At 36.4% G+C, this 16,172-nt stretch overlaps 1 protein-coding gene across 1 annotated transcript in view; it reads left to right on the top strand.

Annotated features, from left to right (window-relative positions):
* DNAI7 (dynein axonemal intermediate chain 7) overlaps positions 1-16,172 on the top strand; it is a 61,531-nt gene that overhangs the window by 12,361 nt on the left and 32,998 nt on the right. The window contains exons 3-8 of the mRNA XM_008693134.2: positions 584-675; positions 3,478-3,579; positions 4,420-4,557; positions 8,843-8,989; positions 11,527-11,630; positions 12,486-12,795. Coding sequence (XP_008691356.1) covers positions 584-675; positions 3,478-3,579; positions 4,420-4,557; positions 8,843-8,989; positions 11,527-11,630; positions 12,486-12,795 — 893 coding nt within the window. The remainder of the gene's footprint in view (positions 1-583; positions 676-3,477; positions 3,580-4,419; positions 4,558-8,842; positions 8,990-11,526; positions 11,631-12,485; positions 12,796-16,172) is intronic.

Below are 16,172 nucleotides of genomic sequence, written 5' to 3'. Positions count from 1 at the left end.
TGTGCTCCAGTTCCATGTTGGTTTTCTATGTATAATCATTATAAATCCTTTTTAGGTAGCTCGTGATAAGAATACAATATCAGGATCTAGATCTTGGGGGGACAAGTTTTATTATATTAGATTAAATTCATATTCTTCAACATGTATTTCATATTTTGTTTTTAATAGTGAAAGCAAGAGAAGATTAAAGTAGTTGCTTCTGATGATGTAGATGTCACCAACTTAGGAAATCTTCTGACGGTTTTCCTCTCCTTAATTACCCATGATAGACCTGTCACTTTTTATTGGTTGAGATTATTATTGGATTTCTATAAACTTTTGGGGGAAGAGAAATATCATTATAGGCCTATTTTCTTGGCCAGAAAGTTTGATGTTATTTTTAACATTATGTTAAAACAATAACATGTTAACACGTCGTGTTATTTTTCGAGACCTAGCATCCGTCTTCTTTCTACCACATGTATGGTTGTGACTTCTATAAAATATTTCACACCCTGACATCTTGAAAATATTTTAAGTAATTTTAAGGGCTTAAAAATAGATTGATTTAATCACTGAGAAAAAAATTTTTTTGGTTCTTTAGAGGAAGCCCGTGTGAAGCATGAAAAAGAAGAAATGGAAAGGCTTGAAATACAAAGGATTGAGAAAGAAAAATGGCATCAACTTGAAGCAAAAGTATATAAACATTAGTAATGTTATTTTTTTAAAGATTTTATTTATTTTTCAGAGAGAGAGCATGAGCAGGGGAAAGAGCAGGTAGAGGGAGAAGCAGGCTCCCCACTGAGCCAGGAGCAGCACTGGATCCCAGGACCCTGGGATCATGACCTGAGCCGAAGGCAGATGCTTAACTGACTGAGCCACCCAGGCGCCCCTAGTAATGTTATTCATGAAGACAAACTATGCAGCTGTCGGATCTGTTTGGCCGTGTAATGTCACTTTCCCCCATACCTACCACTAATGTTTAGGCCTATATAAACTGGTTTAACTCATTTAATTCTACCAGAAAGTTAGTGAAATTATTACATTTCACAGATAAGGAAATCGAGGAATAGGGAAAGTAAGCAGCAGAGCCAGGACTTAGATACAAATAGCCTTGCTTTGGGATCCTTGCTTGTAAGCATTAAGTTATTTTTCTCAATCTGTTTTATAGATAATTAAACAGGGATGCCCCCTCCCCATCCCTCAAAACGCAAATTCTACCTCTCCTATTTTAGTTTTACTTCTCTTTTTCACCAGAATTTTTCAGATCAATAGTTCTGAAATATTTTGATCTGAGGAGAAACTTCGTGAGTATTAAAAATTGAAGACCCCCAAGGAGATTTGTTTATGTGGGTTATATCTATCAATATTTACCATAGTAGAAACTCAAACTGAGAAATTTTAAGATGCATTATATTAATAGACATTAAATATTGTTAAAAATAAACATTAGTAAAAATAAGTAAATATATTAACATTTTAAGAAAGAAAACAACTATACGTAAAATTATATATATAATATATATTATTGATTTATAATTGACACATAACATTATATTAGTTTCAGATGTACAACATAGTGACTCAATATTTGTATATATTGTGAAATGATTATTACAGTACTCTGATTAACATCCATCACTGCACATTATGTTTTTTATTTTATTTTATTTTTTTTAAAGATTTTATTTATTTGACAGAGAGAGGCAGTCAGCGAGAGAGGGAATACAAGCAGGGGGAGTGGGAAAGGAAGAAGCAGTCTCCCAGGAGAGGAGCCTGACGTGGGGCTCGATCCCGGGATTCCAGGATCACGCCCTAAGCCGAAGGCAGACGCTTAACGACTGCGCCACCCAGGCACCCCATCATGTTTTTTAAATTAGGGACATAAGTGGCATTGTTTATATTTTTAGAATCTCTTTGATGTCGGACTTAACAAAAGACAGCTGGATTCTCGTATCTACTTCAGTAGTCTGTTTAAATGTGTTGTTTTGATTGAAGTATATGGAGAAAATTTGGCCTTACACAGATTCCTAGTTGGAAAAAGGAAGAATATTGTAATAGCCTTTCAGAAATTGTGAATATTCTTTTTGATACTATGCCAAAACTCAGTAAGTCATAGTTTCTCAATATGGAATCTGAAATTATATCAATGAACTTTTCATGCTCTGTTACACTAAAACATTGATTTATCTTACCCTTTAAATAGATCTTGTATCCACGTATGATTTTGCAATATCATGCATTCGTTGCTTGGAAAAATTCGGTTTACTGAGTTATTTCATTCCAAATACTGACACATTTTTATTATTCAATATCAAAAATCACATGCACTAATATTATCTCCAATCAAATCAGAAAGGTTTTTAAGGAGAAAATGTCAAGTGAAGTGATAGGTATGTTTTCTTAAAATTTGAATTTTTTTTCTTAAAGATTCATTTATTTGAGAAAGAGAGCAGGGGGAAGGCCAGAGAGGGAGGAAGAGAGAATCTCAAGCAGACTCTCCACTGAGCACAGAGCCCCACGATGTAGGGCCCGACCCCATGACCTGAGATCATGACCTGATGCTCAACCGACTGAGCCACCCTGGCACCCCTTTCAAATCTGAATTTTTATTTGAAAACTTGAATTTTATCATTGGTAACAAATGCTTTTAATTGTTTCCTGGAAGTGACACGCTCAATTCATTCATTTTTGAGAGTGTCCACCAAAATACTCTAATAATTGTACAAGTATTTATTTCTCAAGACAGTCTTGTCCTTTGACAGGCAGCAGGAGTGCTTTATGCATACTTCCCATTTTATCACACAGAATAATCAGAAGACATATACTGATGAGTTGACATTTAATAAAATTAATAATGTTCACTTCATCGCATCATTCTTTTTTTTTTTTTAAAGATTTTATTTATTTATTTGACAGAGAGAGAGAGACAGCCAGCGAGAGAGGGAACACAAGTAGGGGGAGTGGGAGAGGAAGAAGCAGGCTCACAGCAGAGGAGCCTGATGTGGGGCTCGATCCCATAACGCCGGGATCACGCCCTGAGCCGAAGGCAGACGCTTAACCGCTGTGCCACCCAGGTGCCCCTCATCGCATCATTCTTATGTGAAACTGGTTGTTTACCACCCTTCTCCCCCAAAGAACGTGACCCCCTAGTAGAGCTCGTGCCTTCATTTGTGCTGGGGCACCAGCAATTTTATACCATTTTGCACCATTAGTGCAAATGTATGCATTGCAAAAAAGGCAAATACTGTTTTAGTATTATTATGAAGAGAGAGTTGACCTCTCAGATGCCTAAAGAGTCTTGGGGACCCACCAGGGGTCTGCAGATCATCACAAACCACAGTTGCAGATGAAACCTTTTGGAAAAGCAGTTGTATTCAAACTAACTCTAGTGTTTATTTCGAAACTAAGTATTTTGCCAGTAAAATTCAGATGCTACTTGTGAGGCATAAAGCTAAGATTAAAAAGTGGGCCAATGTATTTATCCCAATGCAACAGGATCTAGAAAGGAGACGTGAAGAACTTGAAGAACTTTATTTATTAGAAGGGTGTTTTCCTGAAGCAGAGAAATTGAAACGAGGTACTAGATTGCTTGCTCAGGTAAGGCGTGTGTGTGTGTGTGTGTGTGTGTGTGTGTGTGTGTACTAATACTTTTGTACCACAAGAGGGAGTTATAGTCTGATATCCTTTTTAATCCTCCCCAAACTGAGTTTGTCTGTAAAACATCTCTAATCTGACAGATCTCTCATATCGCATGTAGCAAAGTAAATTCACATGGCTTTGTAGAAAACTACTTGTCAAGAAGACCCTTGAAATTTTTATATCTTTTGACTCTGATTTAATTTTGGGGAATCTATAGTGAGGGAATTGTTCTAAGTTAAAATAGAAAACTTTGCGTTTAACAGAAACTAGTGTTGCTCAAAACAGCATAATTTTGGAAACAATAAAGATTATTATCAGGAGAAAAAGGAAAAACTAATAATATGGCAAAAGATGATGGCGGTATAATTTTAAGCAAAAAACTGTAAATACAATATGATCACAAATGTAGAATTTGCATAGACTACAGAATGAATGGAAGGACGCATACTAAAATGCCAATGGCGATTAACAATTAGTAACAATTTGAGTAGAAATGAGCCCGTGTTGGCTTTTGTAAATATAGGAGTTATATGATTAGGGGAGAAAGCAAAACGAAACGAACTCATAAATACTGTTTTCAAAATACGACAATTGCTAGAATTGTTATTTATTTGAATTATGGAAGCTTTTAAGTTATTTTGATGACGCGAATTTTGTTATTTTAGAGATATCTGAAGTAAGCAGTTAAAGTCATAATGTTTTTTGCCTCGTTTGGAAAAAACTAGATTATGAGAACTGGAAGTTATTTAATCTTTGAATTTTCATCCGTGTGAACCTTCAGACATTTTTATTCCACAGTGGAGACACTACATTCAATGTGATGGGAGTCCTGATCCTTCAGTATCCCCAGAAATTAATACTTTTATTAGCCTGTGGAAAGAGGAAACAAATGAGACTCTTGAGGAAGTGATTGCGAAGGGTAAACTAGTACTAAATGTACGTACTGGATCATTATTCTATAATTTTAAATTATTTAAATTATAGATTGTCTGATATTGACTCCAAAATAGAAATACATTGAATAACTATAGTATTTGCCAATTAATAACACTACTGCTTGCTTGGCTACGGAGAAAATTATTTGCTAATCTTTTTTTTTTTTAATTTTTACAACTCCTATTTTTATTTTTTATCTTAGCCACCTTAGGTAAGGTCAGCATGACATAAACGTGAAACATTATGTGTGTCTAATCCAAGCAGGAAAAAAAAATCACGTTGCCTCCATTTATGTAGATAACTTGGGAGAAAAGTGCATGATTTTATCCCGGGTTGAAATTTTCCACTATTCTGTGATTCACTGCAGATGTTTTTCAGGTTAACTATGTGCCAGGCACCTATTCTTTAAGGCATGAAAGTACAAAGATGGGTAAGAATATTGTACCTTCTCCTTCTGCAAATAGGATGGACAGGCCACCCTGAGGAACTACCACTTCAGGATGCACTTAAAAATGCTAAAAAAAACTTTTTTTAATGATGTATAAATTCATTGCCTACCAGGAACCTGGGTGGCTCAGTCGGCTAAATGTCTGACTTGGTTTTGGCTCAGGTCATGACCTTATGGATCATGAGATTGAGCTCCACATTGGCTCCGTGCTCAGCAGGGAGTCTGCTTGAAGATTCTCTCCCTCTTTCCCTTTCCCCACTCTAGTGCTCTTTCTCGCATGCTGTTTCTCTCTAAAATAAATAAATATATAAATCTTTTTTTTAAGATTTTATTTATTCATTTGAGAGAGAGACAGAGAGAGCAGGAGTAGGGGGAGCGGCAGAGGGAGAAGCAGACTCCCCGCTGAGCTGGGAGCCAAAAGTGGGGCTTGATCCCAGGACCTGGAGATCATGACAAGAGCTGGAAGCAGATGCTTAACCATCTGAGCCACCCAGTCACCCCAATAAATAAATATTTTAAAAAAGATAAATTCATTGCCTAGTTCAGAACAAAGTGAGGGAAAATCTTGGAGGCCATAAAACAATTCAGAAAAGTGGGCAAGTCTCAAAGGCGGTGGCTTCCCAGAGAAGCCACTTCCCCAGAGGCTTCCCTTTCTGTTAAGTCTTGGGTTAGCATTGATTTAAAGGACCATCAGGCAGCAAAGCCTAGAGTATGTGAAAGGAGGCAAGTTGAATCCAAAGATTCCTTATATGGCTGGGAGCCTCCAAAAGTTATTGTGGATAATAGAGGAAATACCTACTCTGCAAAAGGAGATGATATGAACTTGTTTGGCTCATCTTCAGCTTAGAGAAGGGAAACAAGAAAAGGATTCTTTTTTTTTTAAAGATTTTATTTATTTATTCGACAGAAATAGAGACAGCCAGTGAGAGAGGGAACACAAGCAGGGGGAATGGGAAAGGAAGAAGCAGGCTCATAGCGGAGGAGCCTGATGTGGGGCTCGATCCCATAACGCCGGGATCACGCCCTGAGCCGAAGGCAGACGCTTAACCGCTGTGCTACCCAGGCGCCCCAAGAAAAGGATTCTTAATCACAAGTGAATTGGAAGTCAATTGGGAGAATTTACCAGAACATATCAGAGAAATAAAGAGATGGAAAATATGAAGGAGCAGTTAATAGACATGTATGATAGAGAAAAAGTGGCTAAAATACATTGAAAAGGAGTACCAGAAGGAGATGCAGAAGAATGAGGGAAAGACAATATTCAAAGAGAAAATGGCTGACATTTTTCCAGAATTGAGGAAAGATAGAAACCCTCAGATTCAAGAAACCCAACAAATCCCAAATTAGGATGAATAGAAAAATCCCCACTAGACACACCTACATCGTAGTTGAAACTAGAAGGAATTCACTGCTCTTGGTCCTTTTATCCTCTAATGCTTTTTGTTACAATTCCTCACCACCTTTTTGTGTTTCTTGTCTTCTGCATGTTGTTGTGAGATGGAGTAACTGCAGATTCTGTTAAGCTCATGACCTGCATTGCCTAATTTGATCTGGACGAGCTTAGGAGACCCATTTTACATAGAAAGAGAGAAATTGTGACTCGCTTAGAGTCTCCCATGTGACTTCAGATGGGTCTTACTCTGCGTTTCCCAAGGCGCCATGCGCTCCTGGACACAGTGAGGTGTTCTTGCCATTGCACATCCTGTCTGCCACACGGCCATGGCACGTGCTGGGCCAGCAACCTGGTGCTCTGCCAAAGCCGGGGGGGAGCGGCAAGAAGCACAAGTAGTAGAGTTCCTCCGTGATGAGCTGGAAGCGAAATCTTCCTTATGGAGAGTGGGTTACAGAAGTGGAAATAATAAATACTAGGGAAAATGGGAAAAAAGATCAGTAAGACAAAACAGGAGACAGAAGAAGAGAATGATCATAGCAACAGGAAACTAAAGCAGGCACACATGAGGAACAGAAAGAACTGGATAGCAGTGATGCCATGGTAAACACCAAGTTCCAAGTGATCACATTTATTTATTTGGCAAGCCCTTAAGTAATACTACGCCAGGCTTTAGAAATAGAAGCTTGCTGAATTCTTATAATAACCTTACGAAGTAGGCACTATTATTCCCATTTCACAAATGAAGAAGGCACAGGGATGCACAGAGGCCCACAGATGTTATGTAACTTGCCCAAGCGCACGCTGTTAGTAAGCGGTGGCTAGGATTGAAGGCCTGCGCTCTGGCTTGAGTCCACACTGCGCTACACCACTGCGCTGCCTCTCTCAATTTAGAAACTTCTTAGGTATTGATTATCTGTGTCAGTGCTCAAAACTAAATCCTGCCGCTTACTAGCTGTTCCTTGATCTTGCTGTGTCTCACTTTCTCCAACACTATAAATATCTCCATTCTCTCCTTGCTTGCTTGATTTCTTTTTTTTAAGATTTTATTTACTTATTTGACAGAGGCAGAGGGAGAGATAGAGCACAAGCAGGGGGCGTGGCAGGCAGAGGGAGAGGGAGAAGCAGGGGAGCCGGATGTGGGGCTGGATCCAAGAACCCTGGGATCATGACCTGAGCTGAAGGCATGACCCTTCAGCTTACCCCACTGAGCCACCCAGGCACCTCACTTGCATGGTTTCTGAGATATTAAATGCAATTCTTAATTTCCTCTAAAGGTAAGGTGTTTTTTCCTCTGGATTCTGTGGGGATTTTTTTATCTTCAGTTTTTCTGTGGTTTGAAAATGATATGTCTAAGTGTAGTTTCTTTAGGGCCTTTATCCTGCCCTATTCTCTGAACTTCCTGAACCTGTGGTTTGGCATCTGATATTAATTTAGGGAAATTCTCAGTTATTTTTATTTCAAATATTTCTTCTGTTCCTTTCTCTCTTTTTTCTCCTTCCGGTATTCCCATTATGTGTATGTGACACCCTTTGTAGTTGTCCCACAGTCCTCAAATATTTTATTATATTTTTTAAATTGTTTTTACAGGTTTTTGTTGTCTTTGCCACTTCATTTTCAAGGATTCTATTGCTTTGTCCTCTGGCTGAGAGATTCTTTCCTCAGCTGAGTCTACTCTACTAATAGGCCCACCAAAGGCATTCTCCATTCCTGTTACAGTATCCTTTGATCTAGCATTTCTACCTGGTTCTTTCTTAGGCTTTCCATCTCTCTCCTTTACATAGCCCATCTGTTCATGTATGCTGTCTATTTTATCCAGTAGAGCCCTTGGCATAATAATCATAGTTGTTGTAAATTCCTGGTCTGATAATTCCAACATCCCTGCCATGTATGGTTCTAATGCTTGCTCTGTCTTTTCAAATTGTGGTTGTTGACTTTTGGTATGACTTGTCATTTTCTCCTGATAGCTGGACGTGATGTACTGATGTATCAGTTGATTCTCAAGGAGCTCCAGGTCAAGATGATCGGTATTGTGCCTTTGCGGTTCTTTTGGGGGCGGCCTGCCCTGGACTCCGATATAAACATTCAGTATATATTAGTAACTCTCTTCTTCTCCTCCTCCTCCTCCATGTTGTTGTTATATCATTAATTTCTACTGTCCCACAATCTTAGGTACCCAAGCTGTCCCTGCTCTATTAACTTGCTAATGAAAGCTCTGTGACACATGGTCGGGAATTCTTATAATGGAGTTTCTGGAGAAAATATTTTATTTTTCCATGATCTTAAATAATACAGTAAACTTAAGAAAGGATTTTTATATGTTGTACTGATGATATGATGTGTGCCTCAATTCAAAAGTGATAGAACATCCCCTTTTCACTTTTTCTTTGACTATTTGTTGGACGATTATTTTTATAGTAAGTTTTTACTTTGTTTTTATTTTATAGTTAATTGAGAAATTGAAATTAATTTTATTGGAAACACCACCATATGATTTGGAAGATAAAAACGTAATACAGTACCAAGGATCAATTCTAGAACTGCAGGAGCTCCTTCATCTTAAGTTTAACATAGCCACAGAAATACTTCTCAGAGTAAGTGTGATTTTTTTTGTGTGTGTGTATGTGTATAAGTTATGATTAACTTTTTTAAGAGTTAAAATTTTACACTACATGATAAAATCTGGTATCTTTTTAATTAAAAGGCTATGGAAAAGTTAGTAGACTAATTTGAGGCACATATATTTATCCGGATTTAACCATTGTAAATATTTCTAAAGAAAAAAAACATTATCAATATAGTTAAGGTCCAGTTTTTCTTTAAGATTTTATTTATTTATTTATTTATTTATTTGAGAGAGAGAGAGCACAGAGGGAGAGTGGGAGGGAGAAGAAGACTCCTCCTTGAGCAGGGAGCCTGATGCAGGGCTCGATCCCAGGACCCTGAGATCATGACCTGAGCCAAAGGCAGATGCTTAACTGACTAAGCCACCCAGGCGCCCCCTTTTTTCTTATAGTTGCTAAGGTTTAGTAGGATCACTATGAAAATAAATTCATAACAATTTATATGTTAAATATTCACTACTCTATATAAATTGACAAAGATCATAATTATTGGTAGTCACTATTTTTCCCAAAGATCTTATCATTAGTGATAATATCCATATAACTGTAAAATCATTTTTAAACTTTAGAAAGTAGTAATTCCATAATCTAGTGTCCAGTCCATATTTAAATTTTGGCTAATATCGTATCCCATGAATGTCTTCTATGGCTGTTTTTGTTTTATTTTGCTCTTTAAATCAGAAAATGACCTAAAGTCACACTTTTGTGTGTGTGTGTGTGTGTGTGTCTATTTTATCTTTTGGTTTATTTTGGTCTCTGTATAGCCTTGGTAGAATATTTTCTAATTACAAAAGGAACTGCAAAGAAGGCTTAAACTTCACTAAATTTATTGTTAGTAGTAATATTCATAATATAATTTTGGAACTATTTTATTTATATTGCAAGAAAAGCAAGGAAATGTATTACAATTTTTAGTGATCAAGATTATTTTAAGAGAAAAAGAGATACAGTATGTAAAAGAAAAGGAGATTAGAAAGAATACTGTCATGTTAAATTTTGAAATGGAAATATCAGTATGAACCAGATTTCTTTTTAATCCATAAAATGGAACCAGGTCTAATTGAGGTAAACAGCCAATTCCAGGTCTGGAGGAGGGTAAGTGAAAGATAAGTTTGAGTTACCTTGTGCTAGAAAGCACATAAATGCTCAGAGACTAATGGAGTGGTATCCAAAGGGACAGAACTAGCCTTTTTAAAGGGTCTTCCACTGGTCAAATTTGGCATAATTTGAATATCAGAAAGAATAATTATAATTGATTATAGACCATTGAATAAATAAAAATCCGTGTGTCTAAAGTGACGCTCCAAAAAAGGAAGGGGGAAAGGGCAGTGGAGGGAAAGAACAGTTCTTTACAGAATAATGCCATCTAATAAATGTAGAAGGATTTGTCAGTTAGAAAATTATCATTTTTTAAATTCCTCAGTGTAATAAATGATAAGGATCATTTTCACTTAAATAATTAGGTGAAAAGTTGTTGAGGAACACGTGATTTTCATAGTGCCAAAGTATTAGACCACAGATTACTTACTGATTGGGGAAGAGTGTACTTCTTGATTGGGAGATATGGGTACTTACCACCTTAACCAAGTGATCAAGTCCACATCGTTAATAGTGGGACATCATATGCCTCCTGATAGGAAGCAACGTGAAGAATACAACATAACCTGCAATGCCTTCTTGCCAAAAATAATCAAACCTACCTAGACCTAACTTTCAAACAAGTTACAAAAAATAAAGGGGCTAAAAGAACAAGTCAAGCAATATCACGAAGAGACAATCAGATAAATTCACCATGTGGAACAGTTCTATAAGACAGCTATTCTGAACACTTCAGAAGTTAATGTCATGGGGAGGGGGGATGTATGGGGGATCTATTACTTTTTAAAAATTGGTAATAAATTCAATCTCCAATACCTCTAAGCTTTATATTATGGCGACTAAATGTATACAATATTAGTTAAGCCATTTAAGAGAGTTAATAGGCATCAATCTATGTTAGTCCTTATTAAAACATCCCTAAGAACATCCTTAAATTGTGTGTTTAATGTTGGACATCAAGTATTGGACTAGTAAAACATGACTCATCTGGATTTCATTAACTGGATATTTTGTTTTCTAAAACTTGATAATATTCAGAAATAGACTAACTTTTGCAGTAGCATGATTTACATTTTAATAAGGTACAGATAAAGAAGCATGTGTATGGTTACAAGTCATGATAATGTTGAAATTGAAAAGGGTAATATAATAGTAATCCTGGGAATATAGGGGCAACTTTAATCCTTAGACACAGTAGGAGAAACTGAGTGTGAAGCACATTTAATTAAGTAAATACTTTTGTATCATTAAGAGAATTTTTAAAACAATTTTTTGTTATTTTAATACTTTTACCCAAATTATTCTTTTAAATAACGAATCTAACACCTCAGTGATGAAATAACTCCTCTAAGTTGCATAATTTATGAGGCCGCTCATCTTTTATAATGTTTTCTTTTTTTCTCTTATAGCAAGCTAGTACGTTAGCAGATCTGGACAGTGGAAATATGGAAAAAGTCATTCAAGATGAAAATGTTACTCTATATGTGTGGGCAAACCTCAAGAAGAATCCAAGGTATTCCCATGGGTGATACCATAGGTCAAAAGACATTGGGAGTCACATGGTGACGACCAGGCAGACGCCTGTTGCATACGAGCAGGGTACGCTTGGAAAAAACCTATGTTAGGAAGTCAGCCAGCTGGGGTTTGAATCACAAACCTGCTATTTGTTTACCTTAGGCAAGTTATTTTCTGCTAATAACATCTTTCTGAGAAATGATAGTGATGATAAATTCATGATCACTTCTTCTGTTTAATCTTCAATATTTCAAATTGAGTTAGTATGGCAGTGAGTTTTAGGGAAAAAATTACCAACGTAAAAGTTAGGAGGCCTGGTTCTGGTTCTGGCCCCAGCTCTGAAAAGACTGGTCATATGACGATGGAAAGAATTGAAGTTTAATTTTGATATTTAGTAACAGGAGGGAACAAAATATTTTCCAAGTTATATTTGCTATAAAATACGCTGCCATTTAAATCTAAGGAGACAATATAATAATATAACCTTTTTCACTGTAAAACGTGTTATATATGGGCCATCAAAATAATATCAAAGGAGACTATGGAGAGGGAAGAAGAAAGAGAGTAGAGTGATGTCAACATTTAAGGGATGATTAGGAAGAAGGCCATCCTGAGGAAACAGAGAAGGCCCTGCCAGGGATGGAAAAGAAGAGTATGGGGTCATGGATCCCAAGAGAGTGTTTTGAGAAGGATAACATTAACCACTGGGTTCAAATGCTGCAAAGCAAGCAAGCATGCATGGGGATTCCAAAGTTTGGCAAAATTCAAGTGGAGAGAAATACTGCTCAGGTACAAATTCTCAACAGACTTAGTTTCCTAGGGTCTCATCCTTTTTTAAAAAAATTATTAACAGGTACAGAAGTGTCAGATTCTCTGAAACACAAATTGGATTTGAAATTCCAAGGATTTTAGCAACAAGTGACATTGCCCTGCGCCTCCTGCATACTCACTATGACCATGTCACACCACTGCGCCCTGTTCCAGCATCATTACAAGAACATACTGCCACAGTAACTGACTTTGCCAAAGAGGAAGTTAAGAATGAAGAGGCAGCAATCAGCAAAGAGCTCCAAGAAGAGGGTAAACAACGAGAAAATGAATCTAACTCGGTTCACGAAGAAGAAACAAAATTTGAGGAACAAGGTGATAGTGAAGTACAAATGGTAGGACGCATTTTTTAAACGTATACGTTTTTTTCCTTCATGTAATACGTGTTATTAGATTCCCTTGGAGCATTCTTAAGATTTTTTCCTAAACAACTAGAAATTGTCTGAAAGAGGCTCAATTTTGAATGTGTATGTTTTCTTCTTACCTTCTACCGATAGTCACTATTCATAGTTGAGCCTGTTGCTTCAACATCCTAAAGTTCAGCACAGGAATTGCTTGGTTTTATTTTAGGGACATGCCTGAACAACTTTGAAGCAAATTTAATTTTTATGTACGGTATTTCAAACTCGCTTAAGGGAACTTGCCATTATATGGAAACGAGGTAAATACTTTCACAAACTGAAGGATTATCTTACATTACTTTCTTTCTTAGCTCTTGATTTTGTCAGAAAGGATTTTATAAAGTAAAATTGATTTTCGTTAAGTATTGTACTGCTCTCAAAACTTGACATCTTTAGACATAATAACATATTTGGGTAATTTAATTATCATATTCCTTCAGTCATTTTCTGCTCTTTTCTATTTCTGGATTTTCAAGCCACTTACTTAATTATGTTAGAATTAATTGTCTCTTTAGAATTTTTCAGAACTAAGCAGCTTTTTTGTTTGGCCATAAACAATCTGCATATTAGGAAGGACCAGAAATAGCAGGTTTTCCTGCAAGTGCCTAAGATATGATGTGTATTGTTTTTTTGGTTTATTTTCTTTAAACACAGGGAAGGGTTAAGAATTAGATTGAATATAAATTTGAAATCAGATAGGAATTATTAAATAATCTAAGAATGTATTTAATTGAAAAATTCCATTTTATATTATACCAGAATAAAAAATTATAGCGATTCCTTAGCAATATAGAAAATGGATATGACATAATGATCGACACAAAGAATAGTATTTAGAGTATGATTACAACCATGTAAAAATTAAAAGGAATAGAGAACCCAGAAACCTGTATATAGCTGATATTTTAGAGAAGTGGGAAATAATTCGCTCTTTAAAAATTTGTCACTTAAAAAAATGTTCTTTGAGCAATCCGATAACTTTTAAAACAAAAAAATTGATTTTACTTCTCAGCATGGTAGCTTCACTAGATAGAGTTAAACAATATTTATAGTTTTCCTGTCTTTTCTGCACATATCGGATGATTACTCTCTTCACCCCCCTGAAGCTGGGCATGACTAGGACTTGCTTTAGCTAATAAGATGTGAGTGGAAGGGACATACTGATTTCTAAGGTGGGGGAAAATAAAGAATGAGTAAATAGGGCCTAGACTTCTCAGTAATTAAATACGCAGTAAAAAACAAAATGAAAACCCATTAACTTAAAATTTGACAGGATTTGTGGTGGAACATTCGTGAAAACAGGGCAAATTAAAAACAAGGTAACAAAATTGTTGTACGAAAAAAGTGTCTAAAAATGTTTGGCCTTGATCTGATTCAAAATATTGGATAATTTCTCCCCCCTCAAGTTCCTTGATTATAATTAATATTTAATGAAAACCCATCAACATTTTATTCAAGAATTTCACGTTATTTGAAAATTGTGAAATAATAATTAGGAAACATAATTTGTTACTTGAATTTACATGGCTAACACAATTCTTTCTTATGCACATGTCTGTTAAAATGGCCTTATGCAGTGATGATTTATTACAGTTCTGTTAATGTTGGAAATAATTTTATATTAAAAATATAAGCATATAAATTCACGGTAATAACAAACAGTGCAATTATAGATCTTTTTCAAGGTCTGTCATTCGATACAGTAACGAGTTATTTCCTTTACTCTCAACTAGTGAGCTCAAAGCTACCAAACTAAGCTTTCCTAGGTTCAAATGGCTCTTATCAATGTGTTTACATCTGGTTTTTCCATTGTTATTTAATGCTTTATTGAACAGTTTCAACTTATAACAATAACTAAAGATATGCCAATGGCTAATGTTGATAATGCCACAAAAGTACGCCCGGGAAAAGCATTCTACCCAGTGGTAAAGCGCATGTTTCATGGAATATTGAAGCTGTCCTCAAATAAGTAGTCTAGGAAACCCAGAGTTAAGATCAGCAATGAGTGATACGGCAGAAACAGTTTTATTTTATGAAACTTCTCCTCAGCCTGGGAAGCTTGACCAACAGTTCTATGAATGGGAGACAGGGAAACCTGGCTGGAGGGAACTCTGTGATCAGGGGATTTCAAAAGAGAAAATTGCCCAAAAGATGAGTAACATTAATTCACTTAGTGCCCCCGTTTCCAGGAACCAAAACTCTCATCACACCGAGCAGGCGTGTGTATCGATGCTTACACCTGTGTGCTCTAGCCTCCTTCCAGAACCCCCACAGAATTCTGAGAAAGTTTATATGAATAATGCTAAAGCACGAATGCGTTCCACAGAAGCAGAAGGATCCCGAGGTCATGGTTCAGTGTGCCAAGGCATGAGGGAAAAGCTGTCTCCTGTGCTGAAGGAGGATCGGTGGGGCGGGGTCAGGCCTGGGGAGCAGTAACTGCTTGGAGCGAAGAATCCCCCAGGCGCTTGCTGTGCTTTGCTGGGTAGGAAAGAAGGGAGAGCAGATTTTAACAATGGCCCGCTGGGCCTACTCTTGCTACTAATACCGAACAGTGTAAACCACCTTTTCTAAGTCTGAGTAGCCTGCAGAGGGTAGAAATCACTGGATAGATAAAGAGAGTCAGCAGCTCAAAAGAGGAAGACGAAGATAATTTGATGGAATTTATGGGGGGGGGAAAAGTAGAAGAAAGGATAGAAAGAAGTAAGAGATTCAAGATCTGTATACAAGAAGTTCCAGAAATTGAGAAGGGAAAGGATGGGTTTAATATAGTGATTGGTTTGGGATTTGAAATTAATTTTTATTTGTATTTAAAAAAATAACATTAAAGTTTTAAATATAAAAACAAACTAATGAAAACTCAGAATGATACAAATATATGAGGAGAATATAGGAAAGTTATTTTATTATCTTTACAAGAAGATCTTTCTTATCAGTGCATCCAAATCAAGACCATAAAAGGAGATTCACTGGATTCAAACATTTGTATAGCCAAATAAACCTCTCTATGAAGAAAGTTGAAAGATAATGAAATGGAAAAACTATTTAAACATATAAAACAAGGGGTTAATATTTTAATATAAACAGCTCTTACAAACTGGTAAGATAATTTCCTATTGTGAGATTAGGCAAAGGACTTGAGTAGTCAGATGAGAGGAGAAATGCAACTAGCTAATGAAAAAATAAAAAGATAGTGAATCAAGTGAGTGATCAAATTAGAAGCAACATGATACCCTGTCTTCTCAGTTCGAGCATGAGGGGGAGGAGGCATTTTCATATACTGTTGTTAGAAATGTAAATTTGTACACTCTTTC

The sequence above is a fragment of the Ursus maritimus genome, unplaced genomic scaffold (assembly GCF_017311325.1).
Source record: "Ursus maritimus isolate PB19 unplaced genomic scaffold, ASM1731132v1 scaffold_26, whole genome shotgun sequence".
NCBI classification, from domain to species: domain Eukaryota; kingdom Metazoa; phylum Chordata; class Mammalia; order Carnivora; family Ursidae; genus Ursus; species Ursus maritimus.
The sequence above is the reverse complement of the archived record's forward strand: the minus strand, read 5'-3'. Positions and strand labels throughout refer to the sequence as shown.